At 34.1% G+C, this 20961-nt stretch overlaps 3 protein-coding genes across 17 annotated transcripts; all 3 read right to left on the bottom strand.

Moving 5' to 3' along the window:
- Positions 1-517: 517 nt before the first annotated feature.
- Positions 518-3748, bottom strand: LOC118034749 (UDP-xylose transporter 1). 3 transcript variants are annotated; one of them, XM_035040130.2, is made up of 9 exons: positions 3539-3747; positions 3419-3456; positions 2391-2527; positions 2088-2272; positions 1914-1981; positions 1677-1809; positions 1240-1401; positions 844-1116; positions 518-744 (listed from the first exon to the last, which is right to left on the bottom strand). In XM_035040130.2, exons 3-9 carry the CDS (start codon positions 2509-2511, stop codon positions 655-657), a joined length of 1032 nt encoding a protein of 343 aa, XP_034896021.1. In that variant the 5' UTR covers positions 2512-2527; positions 3419-3456; positions 3539-3747; the 3' UTR covers positions 518-654. The 3 variants fall into 3 exon arrangements, with proteins under 3 accessions (XP_034896021.1, XP_034896022.1, XP_034896020.1); XM_035040131.2 differs by lacking the exon at positions 3419-3456 and having other exon boundaries at positions 3539-3748; XM_035040129.2 differs by lacking the exons at positions 3419-3456; positions 3539-3747 and adding an exon at positions 2681-2836.
- Positions 3749-5236: 1488 nt separating this feature from the next.
- On the bottom strand, positions 5237-10562 carry LOC118034747 (uncharacterized). Of its 12 annotated transcripts, XM_035040128.2 has the most exons (17): positions 10404-10560; positions 10151-10208; positions 9938-9983; positions 9739-9850; positions 9551-9610; positions 9352-9456; positions 8618-8701; positions 8396-8511; positions 8098-8199; positions 7912-8025; positions 7745-7801; positions 7583-7649; positions 7153-7206; positions 6220-6294; positions 5996-6031; positions 5747-5835; positions 5237-5592 (listed from the first exon to the last, which is right to left on the bottom strand). In XM_035040128.2, the coding sequence occupies exons 2-17, from the start codon at positions 10161-10163 to the stop codon at positions 5496-5498; spliced, it is 1227 nt and encodes a 408-aa protein (XP_034896019.1). In that variant the 5' UTR covers positions 10164-10208; positions 10404-10560; the 3' UTR covers positions 5237-5495. The 12 variants fall into 12 exon arrangements, with proteins under 12 accessions (XP_034896019.1, XP_073267501.1, XP_034896006.1 ...); XM_073411400.1 differs by having other exon boundaries at positions 5524-5835; positions 5974-6031; positions 9551-9664; positions 9739-9862; positions 10404-10561; XM_035040115.2 differs by having other exon boundaries at positions 5524-5835; positions 9551-9664; positions 9739-9862; positions 10090-10208; positions 10404-10557.
- Positions 10563-14724: 4162 nt separating this feature from the next.
- Positions 14725-20006, bottom strand: LOC118034750 (uncharacterized). 2 transcript variants are annotated; one of them, XM_035040132.2, is made up of 4 exons: positions 19839-20006; positions 17908-19040; positions 16122-16792; positions 14725-16040 (listed from the first exon to the last, which is right to left on the bottom strand). In XM_035040132.2, exons 2-4 carry the CDS (start codon positions 19008-19010, stop codon positions 15019-15021), a joined length of 2796 nt encoding a protein of 931 aa, XP_034896023.1. In that variant the 5' UTR covers positions 19011-19040; positions 19839-20006; the 3' UTR covers positions 14725-15018. The 2 variants fall into 2 exon arrangements, with proteins under 2 accessions (XP_034896023.1, XP_034896024.1); XM_035040133.2 differs by lacking the exon at positions 19839-20006 and adding an exon at positions 19134-19761.
- Positions 20007-20961: the final 955 nt, after the last annotated feature.

Here is a 20961-nt window from a genome sequence, read left to right as displayed (position 1 = left end):
CATTAATATAAAATGAGAATATAATATCATATTATTAATAAAAAATATATATTTTTTGTTAAAATAGAAAAAAAATACATAAACAAGAAATAGGTTTTTCACTAAATAAACACTGTTTTTCTTCAAAATTTTCATCTTTCAAATATTTATTTTAATTGTTATAAAATTCAACTTTGAAAATAGTCCATCTGTCTATGCTTTTACCTCCTGTCTATGCTTTTACCTCCGTTTTGTTATATTAAACTATATATCATCTTTTCAATATTCAATATTCTGTATATAATTAAAAATTAGCTTCAATCATTCACGCAATGCAGTGCTGATATACGAATCTGGGAGACATTAATTTTTAAAATATTTTTATATTGAATTATATTAAAATAATATATTTTTTATTTTTTTTAAAAATTATTTTTTAAAATGCATAACAAATCGATATAAAATATATAAAAAAATTATTATTTTTTTTTAAATTTGAATTTTTGGACAACGTTGACTGTGTCTAAAACAAAATGGATAACAGTGAAACGGTACAGTTTATTGAAAGAATCAAGATCATTTTATACTCGATCAACAAATTGTTTCTGGGAGAACAAACACCTGATCATACATGAAGCTTTTTTCTTTTTAACAGATTAAGCCTATTCATTTTAATTAAACAAGGGAGACCTTTGTTGATTTCTTTGCCTCGTGACCTTCTTTATCTGGCATCCCCAGGAGTGGAGTGCTATCCTTGTCTTTCATCTGAAACAACACAAACAACACCATTTTCATTTCAGTTCCAAAATGTCTAACGAACATATAAGTCAAGATTTGTAACGCAAACACACACGGAGTACCTACCTGAGAAGCTAGAGAAAGGTCAACTGATTGTTTCTTTTTGTTGTCTTGGACGCAGAAATATGAATATAAGCCCATGCCAATAATAGCAACAAGTATTCCAATGATGTTTCTAATCGTGAAGGGATCATGCAGCAGAGTATACCCAAAGGCAAGAACAAGGCAAGTCTTGAGGTGTCCAAGCACTTGATATGTGACTGGTGAGGTCTTGCCAATAACCATGAAGGTGCTGAAGTTCACGGACACTGATATAATGCATGAAAGGATAATGAATGCCTGCATGGAATTAAATTATGCACCACATGAGATCACAATCCTTGCACCCACCCAAAATGTTTGTGTATATAGATAGTCAGAGCAAGGAATCATGGAAAAGAGATCGAGAGAGAGGATCTATACCAAGACTATTGAAGAATACTTGTGTGCAAACACATTCTTTTTGGTGAGGAAATGATCTACAAAGGGGCCTGAGACAAAGAGAATGGCTGCTTGAAATGGGGCTGACTGGTAAAGCAGCTGTGTGGAAGACACATTCAACCTCTTCTGTATTGTATTTGTCAGCTGATCAAGAATTAAGTTAAGAATATTGAACTTGTCCCTATAGGAGCTAACGCTGCATCTGAAGTAATAAGATTATGATTATGTGAATATCAATGAGTACTGAGCTTAAACATTCCAACTTAAACATGTAATGTATGTAGTCATTGCCATTATATTTGCAAACAGTCATTAGAACAGTACTATTGGTGCTTTGTTCCCAGTAGCACTGTCATAATCAAGCACCAATTTGAAGCGAAAAACATTGATGGTGCATGCAGCAAGTTAAGAAAGGATACAATTTGCCCAACGCAGGTTGTTACGATGGCTAGGAGAGAGAGAATTGTTCCAACGAAGTTGAGCTGGAGATCTGTCACAGAGGCAATGCCAACTCCACCAAGCAACACAAGGAGTGAAAGCTTTATCTTCTGGCTGCAAGAAGTAGAAAATATAAATTTGCCTGTTAGAAACTTGGAGAAAAATCATTTAAAAATAATGCAAGCAGTGTGTGTGTGTGTGTAGATTGTAGTTGAAACCTGAATTGCTTTTTCAGGAACAGAGTTTCCAATAGGACAGTGAATGGTATGATTGCAAGTTTGGTCATCTGCAATATAAAGAAGAAAAACCCCTCCAGGATGAAGATCAAGTAGAGAAGAAAGGCTAGGTAAACCACTTTGGAAGTCTCAAGTAGCAGTAAAATTGAGGTGTACCTGGTAGAAACCAATGGAATTGAATCCCAGGCTCAAGTTGAGAAGTCCAATAGAAACACCATTTAGAATTCCAAAGAGCATCACAGTCTTCATGTCAATGGCCTTGGCATCAAAAAAATGGAAACGCTGTGCCGCATGAAGTGTGCAGAATGTTACTATGAGGTGCCAACTAGTGAGAGTTGTAGCTGTGACATTATACAAGAAAGAAAAAAGAGAAAAACAGTCAAAATTGTTATATATATTATCGCAGTAGCAAATCTTCAGATTGAATGCATGCCCTCTCCAAGAAGCTAACAAAGTTACCAAATGGGAACCCAAGATTGCTCATTAAAGCTTTGTTGCAAATGACAATGGAGACAGATGATGCCACTGAAAGAAACAGGGCCCCGATAACACCCAATTGGAAGCTCGACATTTCTCCCATCTTACTGAAATCAGACCTACAAAAAAAAAAAAAAAAAAAGGAAAAGGGAAAAAAGATTATGAGAGATGCCATGCCATATTTCTAGCTAGCGTGTGCTTAGAGCCAATATATAAATAAATAAATAGATTGTTCTATATATAATATATAATATATAAATGAATGTTCTTACATTCTAAAATTAACCAAGTAGGCAAAGTACTGTAAACTACTAGAGAATTAGATAACAGGAAAAAACTTTCAAGGTTAAGAATAGCCAGGTTTCATAAAGAAGAATGGGATGATAAACAATGAGTAAACTATCATATTAATCCTTGTGTTATTTGCCAAACAATTAGCCAATCCCTTTAGTTTGAAAAAAGCTCAATATTGAGTTTATGTATTTTGTTTCTAAATTAGTTCTTCAATTTGATTTTTTCCCTGAAACATCCTCCATTTCAGTTAAATTTCCAATCTCAATTACCATGAGGAAAATTGAAATTGCATTTAAGAAATGAAATTTGGGCATGTAAAAAACAATCAATAATCAACTGTGGTAAATAATATGCTTAACTCAAAGTTTTCGATATCATGACTAACTTAACAAAAGGGACTGAACTATAAACTCAAAACAATTCTGGTTGGTGACGATGGTGATTGAAGGTAGTTGGACGTTCATTGTCAATGAAGTGTTCAATTCATGTATGACACAAGGATCGATGATGATACATTGAATCTTTTATTTGCAAGCACCAATGAACGTGAGATTCTTGTACTTGGTTTCTTGGACAACAAGGAAACTAAAGCTTATTATTTGTCTGAGTAATGATTCCAAGTGTTGATCAAATTAGCACACCATTTTTGTTGAGAAGGAGAAATTCTTAGGCTATATTGATCATGAGCAAGAAAAACATATATATAAACAAACTACCTTCAATGAAGATAAATTTGTTGGAGTTGTGAGGAGCCCTGGAAACTCACAAAGAAAACAAAAGTATTGTTAATGTAAATTAATTAAAAACTGTTTATATGAATAGCCATGTATACAAACCTTGGAACTGATCCTTTTTATTCGCGTGGTGCTCTGTGTTTACAGGAATGTAGGGCCCCTACAACTCCATGCAATCACCGGAATCCGGCTGGTAAAATTGAAGCAAGATGTTGGAGATAGACTGAGCTGCTTGAATCGTGTGTGTGTGAGAGAGAGGGAGTTTGGCAATGGCGGAGCTTGTATGAGAATGCAACTTTAACTCTCTTATATTTTTAGGCAACCAAGGTTGGTGCCTAACTTTGTTATATTTATTATTATTATTATTTAAGATTGTTTGGTTTTGGGTTATATTTTTTTCCCATATGGTTTGACATACTTCCAGAAGGAAGGAGGTTGAGACAAAACTACAGTCAAACAAGGTAAAATCTACAATTTCAAATGACCAAGAGGCCGTTTTAAGACAGAAATTACTTGACATGCACTTTACAAAGGCTGTTCTGTTCTGGTCCAACACATTCTTGAGTATAATAATAATAATAATAATTTAACTAGTCTTTTTAGCAGCATCTCTAAGCACTTCAGAGGAGGATGGTAAGCAATTCTTACCGCACAAAAGAATGGAAGGTGAGATGAACATATCTTATCTGTTAGTGAGAGGTATCTGCCAATGGAAGCAAAAGATTTGGCACCCTCAACATCAATTAAGTGTTAGGTGAGAGAACTTACTTCAATCTCACTCCAAACAGCACTTTTTTCTCCTGCTCTATTCCATCGAAACATCACCATCGCCAACCAGGCAAAACCTTCTCATAATTCACCTGATTCTGACTTCAAACCCACGATCCAGTTGAATTTTGAAGACTCCTTGGCATTTTCACTCTTACCTCGACTTGGAATATCCATCACCCTGAAAAAAAGACTCAAAACTACCAGTTTAGCAGCACCTGTTCCAAAGTAACTCTGTCTAATGTCCACTACTTTGAGACAAACTTGATAATATATATAAAATAATAATAATAATAATAATAATAATAAAGGGATTTAATGGGGTAATAAATTAACGGTTAGATTGAGGTTTTCTCAAATATTTGGAACACTCATACATTGTCTTAGCTTCGAATGATTGACATCACAGTATAGCCACTCGAGCCATTTCGAAATTGTCAAACAATCTATTAATTTCTCTAGACGCTAGAGACTTTATTACCTACTAATCTCGAGTTCCAAATTCACGTATGATCTTGCAGCGGCCACTGCTTCGGATCCTGCTCCTTCTGGTCACATGTTCTGGCTGTGTCATGGGAAAATATTTCCGTGATGCATTAATGCATCTGTGATGATCTTAGTAAAAATCATTGCTTATGGACAAATATCTCTTCTCTATTATGAAGAAGTGAAACTTAACTAGAAAATGTTTTTTTTTTTTTTTAATTTGCATTGTACAGGTTCCGGAAACATCTCTTCTAGTAAATAGTACTAAAATTAGAAGAAACTGTTCAAAAATCCTTATATCAGTTTAAAATAGAAATTTGTAGATGAGATTGGCCACTCCCCATCAAATTTCACTGCCAAGTTCAAAGTCTAAAAAGAAAGAATTATGCTGTCGAAAAGATTAAAAATTAAAACCAATTCAACAAGCATGCCATCTGACGACAAATTGCAAAATTTCAAACATGTTCAGCTCTTGTTTTTCAACGCAGGAAACGTTATTTATCACAGCTCCAAAAAGCTAGTGGAGTATTTTATAAAACTTACATATATAAAAAAAGAGAGCTCATTTAATCAGCCAATTCGTATTTCAAGTCGAATCATCACTGCCCCAAAATTCACGGAATGATACACATATTTAATGCATGCCTGAAACCATTGCGGGTTTTTTTTTTTTTTTTTTCCTCCCTCTTTCTACCACATTCCATTTAGAACAGGCCTGCCTTGCATACCTAAGTCACAGGCTGTAGGAAAAAGGGACCACACTACCGAACATGTCATCAAGACAATTTGCTAAACTCTAAACCTGTCAAAGAATGGATGATGAACATGCCGTCTGAAGACAACTTTCTATCAATTTAACTGAAATGTGAAGTCCGAATTTCATCTCATGTCCCGATGGACAACTACAACAACTATGGACAGGATACTCAAAACGCGAAACAGAAACTAAGCATGCCACTTTAAGCAAAAGATCTTCTGCGGGTTGAATCTCACACACATTTCAGGGCCAAGTGAGATGCAAGGAAGGAGCAGAAAGAGTTAGGGCAAAAAAATCACCCCTTCTTAGTCTGAGAGATGTATGCCTGTTCAGCATCTGCGAGACGACTCCGGAATAAAGACCACTCATTTCTGCATCTTGCTCTCACCTGAAGAGGGTGGAAAAGGAAATCTTAGAAAAAGAATAAACAGAGAGGAGTCACTCAATCTTGTATAAAAGGAAAATAACGATTGGTCTAACATGTGTGTGCATAATTCAAATTCAAAAGTGGATATGGATTTCACACTCATTTTGCTAAAGACACGCACCCCTTCCCATGGAGCTTTCCCCTTCTCTGACTTCCCCTGGACATTTTACAGAAAATTCCAGGGTGGTTAGACAACAAAAGAGAGACAAACTTGACAAGGAGAAGATAAAAATAAATAAATATAAATGCTTATATTTGCATCTCAAGAGGTTGGTGGTTTTGATTGCAGAGTACCAAATGAATTCACTTCAAAATAAGTTTCATCACTATAAAGCACTGACTCACCTGGCTGCCAAGAGAAGGAATCACTTGATGAATAATCCACTGTGAATCAACCACTCCAATTTTTTCATGTGCAGGCTGTTGTGTGACGCAAAAATAATTAATGTCATCTCAAAATGAAGGTTAACTAGCTGATCTAAAATATAAGACTATTGTTTTTAGATAAAGGAGCCGGCAAACTAGCTTGGATCTTGTGTGGTGAATATAAAGATCCCAACAAACTAGCTTGGATCTTTTTTTTAGATAAAGGAGCCAAGAATTGGTGTCATTTAGCAAAATTACAAAATCCCAACTTCTGGGTTTATGAACGGCCCAGTTTTCTCACACAAGACTGATAAAAGGACACTTGGAGAAAGTTTATTACCATTGTTCAGCATAATGAGAACCCACATTAGTGTTAACATGTGCAAGTGGGGGAAGAGAGTCATTTATCATTTTTTGGCATTCAAATTTTTTGATTATCTCCTACATGGGTTTGTGGAAAAAACTATGTCCGATACCCTTGACTTAAGTCATGACATTGGCATCCACATACTTGATGTCTTGCATGCATGTGAGTGAATATAAAAGAGAAAAGAAATACACCCTGATGTCTTGCATGTGTCTCTGTGAATAAAAAAGAACCAAATACCTTCTGTATATCACAAAAAAATAATATTCGATATGAATTGTTGCATTTATAAAACCAACACATGTTTTGAAGAGGTTAAATATGTTGGGTTTCAAGTGATACTGTGTACTTGAAAAGAGGTAGAAGGTCAAAACACCAAGTAAGCCTCCAACAAAAGTTTGATCTGAGTCTATGCCATACCACACAAACATCATCGGCATGGTAGTAGACATCTTCTACACATGAAGGTTCACAAGAAAGTAGTTGAAACATAATTTTACATTAATTGCAAAAAATAAATGAGACAATTGATGAAAAACACTGACCTCTACACATCTTCTGAGAGCAAAATCCAAACCCCATCCATGCACCAAATCATTCTAAAAGCATACAGTTAAAACCATTACTTTAAAAGTAGCTGAAAAATAAAATGCACGAAGAAGATGATTTAAACACAGACTGGTGGCAATGCTATGTGCATGCTAACCATTACTTTAAAAGCAGCTGAAAAATAAAGCACACCGACGAAGATGATTTAGACACAGACTGGTGGCAATGCTATGTGCATGCTCCTTATTTCATTCTATCTTCCACTACCTCCAATTGAGAATACAGAGTTTTTTCCTTAAAAGATATGGACATCTTGGACCGTTTTCAAACTTCCAACATTACAATCATGCATGCTGATCCCATAGGCATGTAATTATGCAAACAATTACAGATAACCTAGTATCACAATCTTTGAACATAGAATACCTGAATCATATGCCATACACATCGCCAAGCCTCACGAGAGAATACAGGTGCCATGATTTCCACAAAGCTGAAAGAACATAGCATATTTAAATATCACACACGCACATAGGAAGTGAGTGTGTGTGTGTGTGTGGGAGAGAGGGAGAGAGAGAGGGAGAGTACGCAGCACATGGAGGCAAATGTGGGTCACTACACCAGCCTGGTTTCTCCTCTGTATCCCTGTTCATCAAAGTAGACAGCAACTCTTTATGAAAAAAGTAAAAAAAAAAAAAATCAAGTCATATAAGACCACCCAGATCCAATAAAACACACACACAGAGCAAGCCTACTTGTGAACCTCTCTGTCTCCTCTCCTCTTCGTCATCTGCCATGTAAGTCCATTATTAGGCTCAAGACCTGGTTGAGAGATCTCCAGACCATGTTTCTTGACCAACTGTATATACCTAAAATTTGCATAGATGAATTAAAAGAAACATTTAGCTGTTGAAGAGAAAAAAAATTGAGGGAAAACTTACTTCTCTCCATTAAAATGTTCTACTCCAAGATCTTCATCCCATATAAAAATATATTCATAAGCTCCAACAATATCAGGATGCAAAAACCTTTTTGCATACCACCTGTAAAACATAGGCAGGCATGAATGGCAGAGCAGACTACAAAATTATCAGCTAAATGATAAGTATCAACATCCTCACAGTACAATGGGTAGCTAACTCTACTCAAGGGTGCATTAATGAATATGGTATGTAGCCTGTGTTTACAAGTTCTTAATAACAGATATTGCAACACTGTGCAGCAGAGCATAAACTTTACCATTTTGTTTGTCTCATTACGCTAACATGGATTGCACTTTTTGACCACTCAAACTGGTCCCATTCGCTTGTCCGGCCATCATAGTGGAAAAGCAAAATTTGGAAATCATCAGAAAACTATCATAGAATTAAGAAGGAAAAAAAAAAAAAAACAAGGCTCAGTATCCATGGAAACACGAACAATTTAAAAAACAAAGACTTGTGCAATGATCTTTCAGTATACCTTTTTAACTGCTGCATTAATGTTGTTCCTCTGATCATAACCGACTGTAAATGTTAATAAATACTTTGGCTTCTTCAACATATCCTGCAAATTTCACTTGCTATAAGAATCTATTTCTGTGCTAATGATATCATTAACAGGAAGTTACACTTCAGTATCCTACGATTTAAGTTTTATATTTGACAGTATGATTCAGAGCTTATATATTGCATTTTAGATCTGCAATTTTGAAAATTGTATCACGTGGTTTGTAAAATCTGGCAGATTTATGATATTGATCTAATGCTACGATTTTAAGGATCCTCTATTGATCTCAAATAAAGAGAAAGTTTGACAACCTTGAGAGCCATTATGACCAAATGGTTCGTATTGAAGAAATTCCATCTAAAAGCTTAATCTGTTAATTGGAGGCCTAACAATATCAATATCCAACAACTAGATTTGCGCCAGAACTTGAATAAATCCGATTTGTCCATGCATGGAGATCATTCATGGCTCATCCATTTAAAAAAAAACACATGGCCTATGGAGCGTAGATTCCAGTTTCTTTCATTTTATTCTATTGTGTTACAGACAGATGGCCGCCACCTATTCTATTACAGCTTACATTAGCCAAATGCAACGATATTAGATAGAAATGAATCAACAGTTCAAAGATAATCCACTTGCTACCGCAATCAATTACAATGAAAACTATAGAATGTTATCTTTTTATTCACAATTTCTAAATATACCTCACTAGGTTCACCCCATAATCTTCGCAAGTAAAGGTCAGATTCAGCCACAACAATTCCTGGAGGCAATAACTCCGCACCACGAGGATTTGTTGGAACATAAATCTGAGAGCAAGTAAACAAGGCACAAGCATATCATTGAATGAACATGAAATAAACAAAACGAATGAGCAGTTAAGCAACATAGGTACATACTTACATTAGTGACATTGCTGCCTGATCCAAGAGTTTCAAGTGATTTGCTTCTTCTAAATTCATTCTGATTCACAATGGACATATCGAGAGATGATGTAAAGCTTGAATGTAGGTGAATCTGAAATAGAGAAAACTAACTAAACCAAATGGAAACTCCAGGATTCTCCCGGAATAAACTAGTGATCAACAAACCTTTGTAAATGTCACTGCTGGAAATGATATACCAACAAAAAATCCAAAAGCAACTCCGACGATTGTTACGATAATGAGCCTGGCACTATCATTTGTTTTCCTATAAACTCCACTGCAGGAGAAACTGGAGATTAATCAACCTAGATTAGCAAACTAATTATAAAGATACTACCTACATCAACATCATAGTAATCCAAACCTGCGATGTATAGTCCCCATCTCGGCACGTCTTTCGATAGTCAAATCTAGAAACAAAAAATAAAGAACAAAAAAATTCAAATTCCGAGAAAAAAATTAAAAATAATAATCACATTGACATCCTGCAGCACATTTTGTGAATCAAAGTAATACATTCTTCAATTTGAAGAAGGTAGATGAAAAAAAGATGATCGATAACGCAAGGCAGCCTAACTGACACGGCACATATGAATGATTCTTCAAGCTTCAAGCCAGCCAGCCACAGTTGATAACTAAAAAATCAGACACGTAATATGCACGTTATTAAATTCATTTATTCTTCCTTTTTCTTTCTTTCTTTCTTTCAAATCTACCAGGAATTCCAAATTTAATGGAGAGAAATTCAAAATCAGAATTCGAACTAACAAATCATTCAAAACAATTCGCAATATCACGAAATCTTGAAGGTTTTAGGGTTCGAAACTTACGCGATTTGATTTTATTGATGAAATGGCGAATTTACAGAGAGAGATTTGGGGTGAGTAGGTAGCCTGGCCTCGTCTCCTCCTCGTCTGGGACTTTGTTTAGCTTTCTTCAAAAACTCATAAGAAGACAAAGTAATTCTATTATTTTCTTTTCTTTTTTACAAATCTCGAATATATGTTCAAAATTATATATCATTTATATTATTAAATTATTTTTAATTAATTTTTTTTGTGAGAATTATTAAATAAATAAAAATTTAAACTCTTCAATTTTTCAAAAATATATTTTTAGCATTGTTTGGGCCTAGGTACAAACGGTGACCACATCACTATCTAAGCATCAACCTAAATAGCTACACACACTCACAGCACATATATTTTATAGTCCTGATGAGTGAGCAAACAATACCACATATATGATAACTAGATACTTCACCCGCGCGCAATGCCGCGGATCATTTTTGTTTGCATAAAAAATATTAAAACAAATAAAAAATTAAAAAATTTTAGGTTTTTCTACAAAGCTATATCCAAGAATCTTTGGGTTTGGCTGTAATGCCTGACCTAAGAGTAATATTTATAATATTAATAATAAAATTAAACTTGCATGACCCAAGTTTAAGTGAGTCTGACTGCAACACCGGACCCAAGAATATTAGATGTGGGTCTAGCTATAAAGTCGTGTCATAAAAATATGATAATTAAATAGATTAATTAAAAAAAAACAAAGAAAAAAAATCAACATAAAGAAAAAAACTAATGAAGAAAAAGAAAAAAAATGAATTAATTGGGTTAACTCTTTAAACCATGTTATCCCGTAAAACCTGGAATTCACATCATGAAAGTTTGATAACTAAATAGAAAAATAAATGATGGATTTACTCAGAATTAATTGGGTTAACCCATCAAACCAAGTTAACCCGTCAAGCCAGGACACGTGTCATGAAAGTATGAAAGTCTGATAATTAAATAGAAAGAAAATTAACTTTAACAAACTCTAAATGAAAAAAATAACTTGTCAAATCAGACTAACCCATCAAACCTGAGATCCGTATCATGAAAATCTGATAACTAAATAAAAAAAAATTTAACATTAACAAACTAAATCAAACAAAAAAAATTCATTAAAAAAAATTAAAAAGAAAAAAAAAAAAAAATAGTTATATAATACAATATAATATAATAAATAAATATTTATAATTATAATTATAATATAATAATTATAATAATATTAATATATTAATAAGTAAATATATTAGTAAAAGGCGTGACATGCTCGCGCAATGCCGCGGGCTTGTAGCATGCTTGTGCATTATTGTGGATTTGTAAAAAAAATCATATAAAAAAAAACTGTTACCTTCCATAATATTTTAAAGAAAAAAACTACAAAGCTATATTCTCAACCAGCTCAATATTAAAAAAACAAATCGACAAAAAAAATTATGAAAAAAAAAACAAAAAAACAATGAAAAAAAGAAGATGACAATTTTGGAAGAACAAAAGCAAAAAGCAAATAATAAAAAAAAGAAAAAAAAACATGTGGGGAAAGTTAAAGCTAAATTTTCAACCAGCTAAATATTAAAATCATTTAAAAAAACACTGCAGCAATTTATAGTGTTTTGTGAGGAAATGTACAACTATAATTCTTAACCAGCTCAATATTAAAAAAAAAAAATTCAATAAAGATAATTTTGACAAATAAAAAAAAAACGAAAGGAAAAAAAACATCCAGGAAAACACTATAACAATCTATAGTGTTTCATGAGAAAATCTACAGTTGTAATTTTTAACCAGCTCAATATCAAAAAACAATAAAAACGACAAAGACAATTTAAAAAAAAAAACATAAGAAAAAAAAAGTATATGGGAAAACACAGTAGCAATCAACGATGTTTTAAGAAAAAAAAAGCCAAATTGTTAACCGGTTCAGTATGAAAAAAATAAATTTGACAAAAACATATTTGAAAAAAAAACATCAATGAAAAAAATATGTAGGGAAACGCTGTAGCAAGACAAAAACTATGTGGGAAAACACTATAGCAATCTACAGTGTTTTAAATAACTACAAAGCTACATTCTCAATCAGCTAAATATAAAAAAAATAAAATCGATAAAGATAATTCTGAAAAAAAAAATTATTTAATAAAAACCCATGTAGAGAAATACTGGAGCAATCTAATGTTTTAAAGAAAAAAATTAAAAAACCTAAATTATAAATCAGCCCAATAGTAAAAAAAAAAAAAATCAACAAAAATAATTATGAAAAAAAAAACGTGGGAAAGCTAAAGCTAAAGCTAAATTCTCAACCAATTTAATATTGAAAAAATAAATTTGACAAAGATAATTTAAAAAAAAAACATGTGGGGAAACATTGCAGCCAAACAAAAACCATGTAAGGGAAACACTGTAGCAATTCATAGTGTTTTTTTTTTTTTAAAAAAAAAAAGCTAAAAAGCTAAGTTCTAAACCAACTCAATATATAAAAAAACCTGACAAAGACTATTTTAAAAAAAAAAAAAGTCAATTTTGGGTAAAAGAAATGAAAAAAAAAACATGTAAAAAAAAAGGAAACAAAAGCGAGGAAAAAAACACACGGGGAAAGCTACAGTGTTTTAAAGCAAAAACCAAAAAAACTAAAATTTCAATCAGCTCAATATCAAAAAAAGTAAAATGAACAAAAATAATTCTGAAAAGAAAAAAAAAATATGCAAAAAATGACAATTGTGGAAAAAAAATAAAAAAGAAATAATAATAAAAAAAAAACATGTGGGGAAAGCTAAAGCTAGATTATCAGCCAGCTCAATATTGAAAAAATAAATTTGGTAAAGATAATTTTTTAAAAAAATATGTGGGGAACACTGCAGCAAAACAAAACTATGTAGGGAAACACTGTAACAATTTATATTGTTTTTTTTTTTAAAAAAAAAAAACTACAAAGCTAAATTCTCAACCAACTCAATATAAAAAAAATAAAATCTACAAAAACCATTTAAGAAAAAAATAAACAAATCACAAAAAAAAAAACAATGTATGAGTACATTATAGCAATTCACAATGTTTTAAAGAAAAAAGATACATAGCTAAATTTTCAACCAGCTTAATATTTAAAAAAATTAGCAAAGATAATTTTGAAAAAAAATTAAAAAAAAAATCAATTTTGGGTAAAAAAAAAACATGTAAAAAAAATGAAGAAGAAACAAAAGTAGGAAAAAAAAATGCTCCAGAAAAAAAAAACAAAAGCAGAAAAAAAAAAATGCTCCGAAAAAAAAAACCCTGCTACAATGCTATTACAGTAAAAACACAATGTGTTAACTGATATATCAGGGCACCATTCTTTTCTAGCCGATAGTAACAGTGTCCCACACTTTACGCAAGCTAAACAGCTCTTTTTTGACCAATAGCTATTTTCTCCAATGTATAGTTGACATTCATCAATTACTCAGTCAATGATAGTCCTAGATATTATTATCAATGGTGAACACCAATATTTTTTTCCAATCAAATGCAATATCACTTTTCGAGTGTGTTTGGTTTAGAGGTGTAGTAATTTTTTATAGCACAAACCACATCTTTAAAAGCTATAAAAACATACTTTTTACTCAAAAAAACACAAGTTACCTCTCATTCAAATACCCTTTTTATATTTAAGATGAGCCAATATAACCAAGGTTTATAAATTTTTTAGATCACTAAGTAAATAAGAAAGGCTTTTCATACTTAATATTCTCTTGTTAACAATTTTTTATTATTATTATTGACTTAAATATTAGAGAGTCTTTTATTTTCACCATAAGTTCATTTTCTCATGATTATTCAAGCTAAACACGAAGCACAACTTCCACACTTGGTCCAGTTTTGTAGACCGTGGAAAGCCCAATTTGAATGATGAAGTTTTTTCTCGATTTTATAACAAATCTTAGTTTTCTCAACTCCTAGCCTTTACTCTTCATCCATTAAGATTATGGTTCCTTTATTTTTCTATTAATTTGAGAAATGCGTTATAACAAGAAAAATCCAAAATAAAAAAAGAAGTATGTGATTTGAATTAATGAAAAATAATAAAATTAGTGAAGAGGGACTACATTCTTAACTGACCAAGAGTTATATGGATGTACATGACAAGAATATAGGTAGAATGATCATATTAAGAAAATCTCAAAAGTAGAGGGAAGGAATATCTCAAGAGAATCTCTTTAGTGAATGATGAAAGGAGACGATAGAAAGACAAATACAAAAGTAGAGGGACCACATTAAGAAAATATTAAAAGTTTAGGGATGGAATATCTCAGAGATTTTCATGAGCCATCGTGAAAGGAGATGATAAGAAAATGTAAGAAGGTTTGCAGTAATTAAAGAACACAATTTTGTTTTGAATACATTTAATTATGAAAGCTTCTTTTGGCTTCATAATAAAATTACACATCTCATTTTCCCCGACAACAATTCTGGTCCGCAGTACCTTTAATTAGTTGGGAAATCCAATCAAAGGAAGAAACTTTTGTCCACCTTTGAGTCCAACTGTTTCCTGCACTTGATATCTCCAATAATCATGTGTATGGACATAATAAATGCTTCAAAAGAACAAAGAATATTAATCGATCACAAAAATCTTCAGTCATCAGAATTTTGCGCATTGTTTAGGCAGCCCTGTTTCATGATCCACGCTCACAATTTCTGTGGCGTTGTCGCACCTGAGTACATCTTGACCCAGCTTAGCTCCGGCAGCCTTCAGACCCTTGAGCGAAACAGGTTGGTTGAACAAGTTAAGTGATGGCAATTTTGATGCTGGAGGAAACTTGCCATTTGGCAAAAAGGATCTAAAATCTTCCTTCAACAATGGCACCTCGAAATCTGTCTTGTCATGCTTAACAACGTTGTCCTTTGCACTAATGTGAGCCCCTGGTTCCATATGGTTAGTCGAGAAGCTTGCCTGGTTCGGGAAGTTGGGGTAGAGACTAACATAGCCTCTGAGGTACATCATGTCAATGAGGAACTTTTTCCATGAAGCTTGCCATCCATTTGTTCTTGACTTCGGGATCTGAACTGGGTTTGCCTTGGCATCTTCAGTGAACCTCATGTTCATGTAAACATAGAATTCTCTCCATTGTTTAGGGAAGAACACTGCACCCCAACTGCAGGGTAGCTGGTGGAGATAAGGGGTGTTAGGATGGATTCGTTTAAAGAACTCCGTTGCATTCCATCTTGGCCTTTCTTTCACCACCTCCACCAATTTAGGAGTGTAAAGGGAGATGGAGGAGAGCTCCGGTAGCGACACCTGTGGATCGTAGTGATAGGCCAAAAGAGCATACTTGATCCATAGATAGTAGAACGGAGAGACTTCAATATCATCTTCGAGTAGGAGGCCATAATCATCATCAGATGAAGGGTACCAACTTTCACTGACTGCTCGAATTAGACCTCCTTGGATGATTCTTCTTCTGAGGGTTTTAGGACCATGAGGCCAATTAAACGAGCTCACTAATCTTATAGTTTCCTCGTCAACTTTACTGTCCACGTTGAAGCTGATGGGGATCTCATCCCCCACATAGTAGGCATCGCTGAGAGATTTGAGAAGCCTTGTTAAAGAAGGAGCACGATTTTGGGTGATTATGTTGACAGAAATCCTCATTTTATTCCAGTCTGCGCACGCAAGTTAAATGTATGGTTACTTATTTAGAGAAAATAGCATTCAAGGGCTGAAAAGCTTGGATGTGTTCTTACTTGGCAAAGCTGTTGATCTTAGATCAGCCATCCAAAGAACCTTCGATATTGAAGGCCTTGGTAGAAGAACCACTGTTGTGCCATTAGTATCAGTCTCCGTCGCCATTTTCAAGGCTTTCTTCACATTAGGATCAATGTCATTCACAGCGATCAACACACTGGGATTGTGAATCTTGATCAATCCTTTAAGGCTCGAGTACACTGCTTGGATCACTGGCACTTCTGAGTTCGATATTTCCGTCTGCGCTGCAACCGCCAAATCAAATATCTTGAATCTTCGCTCTTTGCAGACAATCTTTGGCCATTTTAGAGCAGTTGCAGCATCTTCACAGGGGCAAAAATTGCCTCCAGAGACAACAATGTATGCCTTTTTGCCAACAGTAGACCTGAACTTCTCAATAAGCGGTGCAAGTGCTTTGACTTCATCGACCGAGTGGGCATAGAAGAGTGCGTCTATCTTTTGAGGGTGCATTGCTGCCCATTGAGTCACATAACCGGTAGAGAGTGCTCTCCACCACTGATCATCTCGGACTTGAACAATGTCCTTGAAAATTACAGTGGTTTCAGAAACATAAGCTAGCCTGTGCTCACTATCACCCCATGTTTCCTTGTCGTTTGGATCAACCGGAAGCACAAATGAACCAGCATTTCTGTACTTCTGTAGCTGATAGCTGCATGTGTTAAGGAAAAATTATAACATCAGAAGCTCAATCAGGAAGTAGAAAAACAGTAAAAAAAAAAAGGAAAAAGAAAAGAAAAGAAAAGAAAGAGAAGTACTAGTTAGGTATCAAGAGAACAACTTTCTTTCATATTATGAGAACTCGTCGTTCTTCCACAATCAAGTATCATGGTACCATAATTTCTTATCTTGGTAATAATCATAGCAGTTAAATGACTTAAAATTACATGGATAACAGTAATTTTCACAAATTCGAAAACCTAAAAAATAATAAACATTAATCCATTTGAATGGTTGGTATTATGCTTATTATACAAGAGCCACTAAAATCAGTAATGGAGCACTCTCCATTCTCCATTGATGGTACACTTGAACTTACTCCTAAGCCCTGACCAAAATAATACTCAATAATGAGCAGATAGGAGCAACAAGGAATCTCAAAGGCAGTGCTAATTCCAACTAATTTTTCCTTTTCATCTCATTTATCGAATTAAACATGTATATAATTAAGAAGAGACAGATTAGTGGATACATAAATATCAGTAGTGGAAAGAGGATACAGAGTATCATCTTGAAATGGAAAATATTATATCAGTAATGATAATAATAAACTAACAGAAGAAAGGTTGACCACATGTTTAAAAAAGGGAGGCCATGCTAAGCAGATTCTTGTGTCGAATGCTTGCCGAGATGATTTTACATTTTAGATGGAAATTAGTTGTGTATCATTTTTGTATGAAGCAAAACCATTAATCTATTACATTTTTCAAGCCATGAATCTAGTAAATTTATGATTCTAACAATATATTATTGAATAGGTTACCAACCCAATTAAAGATCAATTATTGTCGTAGTCGAACTTAGGTAATGTGATGATAAAACAACTCTTCTTTAAAGACATTCTTTCACAATGTTTTATAAAAATGGTACGTGCTTACAACTAGCTTGAATCAGACACAGAGAGATACGATATTATTATTAATGTATGGAAACTCCAGTGCCCAGAAATCTAGGCGACTCCTCAGGTCAAAGTTTACAGGAAAACCATCACATTTAATCTTAACTAGGAAATAAAAGTGATCAAAATGCAGTAAGAAGTGGACATACCTAAGATGCAGATCTTCTCCTGTCAGGAAGGTCATAGGTGCCTCAATGAATAGTGTCTTGACGAGCTCTGCAGATAAAAACCATGAACTGGAAAGAAAATCCACCTGCACAATTTTATCAACTGTTATGTCATAAGCAGGGTCAGGCAAGTAGAGCCCTGCCTCTTTGGACCGGAACTTTCTGTAGCTGGGGAACGTAAAGTCCTTTTGTCTGAAAGGCAAAATCCTTCCAATGCTGCCCAAAACCGAGTTCTTGTATTTTTCTGTCCCTGCTACGTGAGATAATGTCTGCAGCATCTTCCTTCCTGGAATCATGTCATCATCAACAATATATACAAGATCGGCTTCGGTTTGTAAAGCCATCTGGAACCTTCCATAGTACTTGAAATCATAGCTAGAACTAATGAAACTGATTCTTGAGTCATTGTAGCTGTTTACAATTCTCTTTAACGAGAGCTCGTTTGGGCTCCCGAATGAGAGTACCCAGACATGGTGGAAAGGAAGCGTCTGGTGAAGCAAAGAATCAAGCTGGGCACAGAGCGTCTTTCTCTTGAAATGGTTTAAGATCACTGTGACCCTTGGTTTATTGGGACCTCGCAAATCCCACTTGGACTTCATTGCCATTAGCTCAGACAGAGTCTCTGTTCCAGTAGACTTACTTTGAAAATCCAATACCTCATCATAAAGCTCTCTCTTCAACTTAATCATTTGAGCATCGTTTGACTTCTTCTGCTGGAAATCAATCTTTTCATGCTCACAAACTTCTGACGGATTGATTGGCCGGATTTCTGCTGTAACAAGAGAAGCAGCTTCCTGGTACCGACCAAGAACATGGGGTGGGATGATGAAGTGTTTCCATTGCTGTGCGATTCTTGTAGCCCATGTAAAGTCTGGTTTGGTTCTTAAATCTATTGTAGGGCTCATGTAGTATAGTAAGAAGGTTGCATAAACTGCAAAAGCAAATTGGAGACAAGTAAGAGCAGTGACAAGCCTTGCCGAGGAACTCCTCTGTACCTTGGACTTGGCCTTTCCTCCCACATAATCACTAAGCATCCCTTCCAAGTAATCCCCACTTTTCATCGTCGAATTCCGGATTAACCCCATATCTTGAATTCAATTAAAATCAATGTTCACCTGCAAGAAAACGCAAAATCAATCAATCAATCAAACATACAGAACTCCACAACTAGAATATTAAACTTTCATGATGGATTCCTTGACGCTAACCAAACAGTATAAATTCAAAATATGGTGAAAGATTCAGTGTTGTTAGACTGATCAGGAAAGCCCCGAAGAACTCTAGTACTTGAAAACGAGGAAGAAGAAGGCAAGTTGATGGTGTTGGTTGGAGTTCGTGTAGTAACGGATCCAGTGCCTTTGTACATGCTTATATATGAATGTATGGAAAGGTGATAAAAAGTGCAAGAGAAGCAGCATCCCATGAGAAATGCATCAATGGTCACATGGTCTCAACGTTGATATTAATAAAGTATCAATTTAAACAATGCTTCTTTGAACAAATAATAGTTTAGTACTCTCAATTACGTGTTCAACAAACGCGTTGCCTTAATTGCTTGCTATGCATCTCTCCCTCCCTCATGCCCTTAAGACAGCATTTTAAAGCCAGTTTTGATGCCGCAGAAAAGGGCTAGCCCAGCGTTTTTGGCACTAGCCCTTATGGTGTTATTTACTCTCTCTTTCTCTAATAGATTAAACAGGATATTATTAATAAAATAAGCTGATTAACGATCCAAATCCCAAGAGACCAAGCTGACAGAGAGAAGACTTTTACTGCAATTAATTAACTAATGTCAAACTCTAGCCCTAGATCAAGAGCATCTGTCCAAACTCCAAACTCAAGTTGAATGCATGAAAAATACTCCATTCTGGACAAAAGACACTGAAAGAAAACAAAGAATGTTAAGGCATTACCTTGTTTTCAAAGAAAATGAACTACAGACGACATGCAAAAAGCCCTATTCTTCTCAAGCAAATGAAGCACGCTAAAAGCTAGCTAAAACCTCAAATACACACAAACAGTAGTAATATTAAATCAATGGCTGATAAGAGACCCGTAAGATTGCAGAGAGAGAGAGAAAAAGCAAGAATTATTACATATGAAAGATTTGAGTGCAAACTGGATCACGTGTATTTATATTATATATTGGTTTATAGCCAAGTTTGACTTAGCATATCGTACATGGTAGATGAACGTGGCAGCAAACTTTGTTAATGGGCCTTTGCCAAACTTCCGCAAGTTGAACGCAAAAAATCATAGACTTTAGATTGAATTTGCTTGTGGGAGGTAGAATTGAAGCAAGTTTTGTCGCTTTCCTTAGAAAGAAAAAGAGAAATTAAAGTTAGAATTTGATCGTCTATATGTTCATTCTTCCTTCCTCTTTTTGTGACAATCAGTCCTGTTTATAGGTGAGTTGCCATTACACTTGCAGAAGATGGTCGGTGAAGTATAACCTTGATCTTAAGAAAATTATTGAGTAACTAACTAAAGTACATTAGTTTAGTTTAGAATTGATTATTGGGCTTCTAGGAATTAAGAAGAGGAAACTAATAATTAACTAAAAAATTTAACATATGCTATAGTGTTTGGTAGAATCGTTGTAGTAGTAATTTTTATTTATAAATGCGTTAAAAATAATATATTTTTTTTTCAGTGAACATATCGTTCCTCCCAGCTTTAATTATTCTAACGATTTTTCCTTTAAATTTTAGTTCTCCCTTTTGGAAAAAAAAAATTGTTTTTACTAATATTATCTGTCGTAAAGCTCAACAAATAATGAAAAATCCCCACCCATAAATATTCATAAATCAATGTATTTTATATATATGTAATTTTTTGTGTGCCTAAACTTGTATTTAAAAGGATCAAAGGCAAAGTAATAACCCACATATCTAAACTTAGTAGATTGCTAAGCTTAGAACACATGAGCCTGACTTGTTTTCAGGCTTAACATCTATGAGTTCAATTATTTATTAAGTTTATATAAATATAGATTTAGTGAATTGTCAGACCCAATATCATTTAATTTAACTACGT

The sequence above is a fragment of the Populus alba genome, chromosome 9, assembly GCF_005239225.2.
Source record: "Populus alba chromosome 9, ASM523922v2, whole genome shotgun sequence".
In the NCBI taxonomy this organism is placed as follows: Eukaryota; Viridiplantae; Streptophyta; class Magnoliopsida; order Malpighiales; family Salicaceae; genus Populus; species Populus alba.
The sequence above is the reverse complement of the archived record's forward strand: the minus strand, read 5'-3'. Positions and strand labels throughout refer to the sequence as shown.

What these genes read in the sequence shown, in the direction of transcription:
- LOC118034749 (XM_035040129.2), bottom strand. An exon ending in CAATCTTGGGTTCCCATTTG is followed by an intron (nt 2,273 to 2,390) that starts GTAACTTTGTTA and finishes ATAATGTCACAG; the next exon opens with CTACAACTCTCACTAGTTGG. An exon ending in AGTATTCTTCAATAGTCTTG is followed by an intron (nt 1,117 to 1,239) that starts GTATAGATCCTC and finishes AATTCCATGCAG; the next exon opens with GCATTCATTATCCTTTCATG.
- LOC118034747 (XM_035040128.2), bottom strand. An exon ending in CAGGCAGCAATGTCACTAAT is followed by an intron (nt 9,457 to 9,550) that starts GTAAGTATGTAC and finishes ACTTGCTCTCAG; the next exon opens with ATTTATGTTCCAACAAATCC. An exon ending in GTGTATGGCATATGATTCAG is followed by an intron (nt 7,207 to 7,582) that starts GTATTCTATGTT and finishes GTATGCTTTTAG; the next exon opens with AATGATTTGGTGCATGGATG.
- LOC118034750 (XM_035040132.2), bottom strand. Translation starts at nt 19,010, where the DNA reads ATGGGGTTAATCCGGAATTCGACGATGAAAAGTGGGGATTACTTGGAA. An exon ending in GGAGAAGATCTGCATCTTAG is followed by an intron (nt 16,793 to 17,907) that starts GTATGTCCACTT and finishes TAACACATGCAG; the next exon opens with CTATCAGCTACAGAAGTACA. An exon ending in AAGATCAACAGCTTTGCCAA is followed by an intron (nt 16,041 to 16,121) that starts GTAAGAACACAT and finishes TTGCGTGCGCAG; the next exon opens with ACTGGAATAAAATGAGGATT.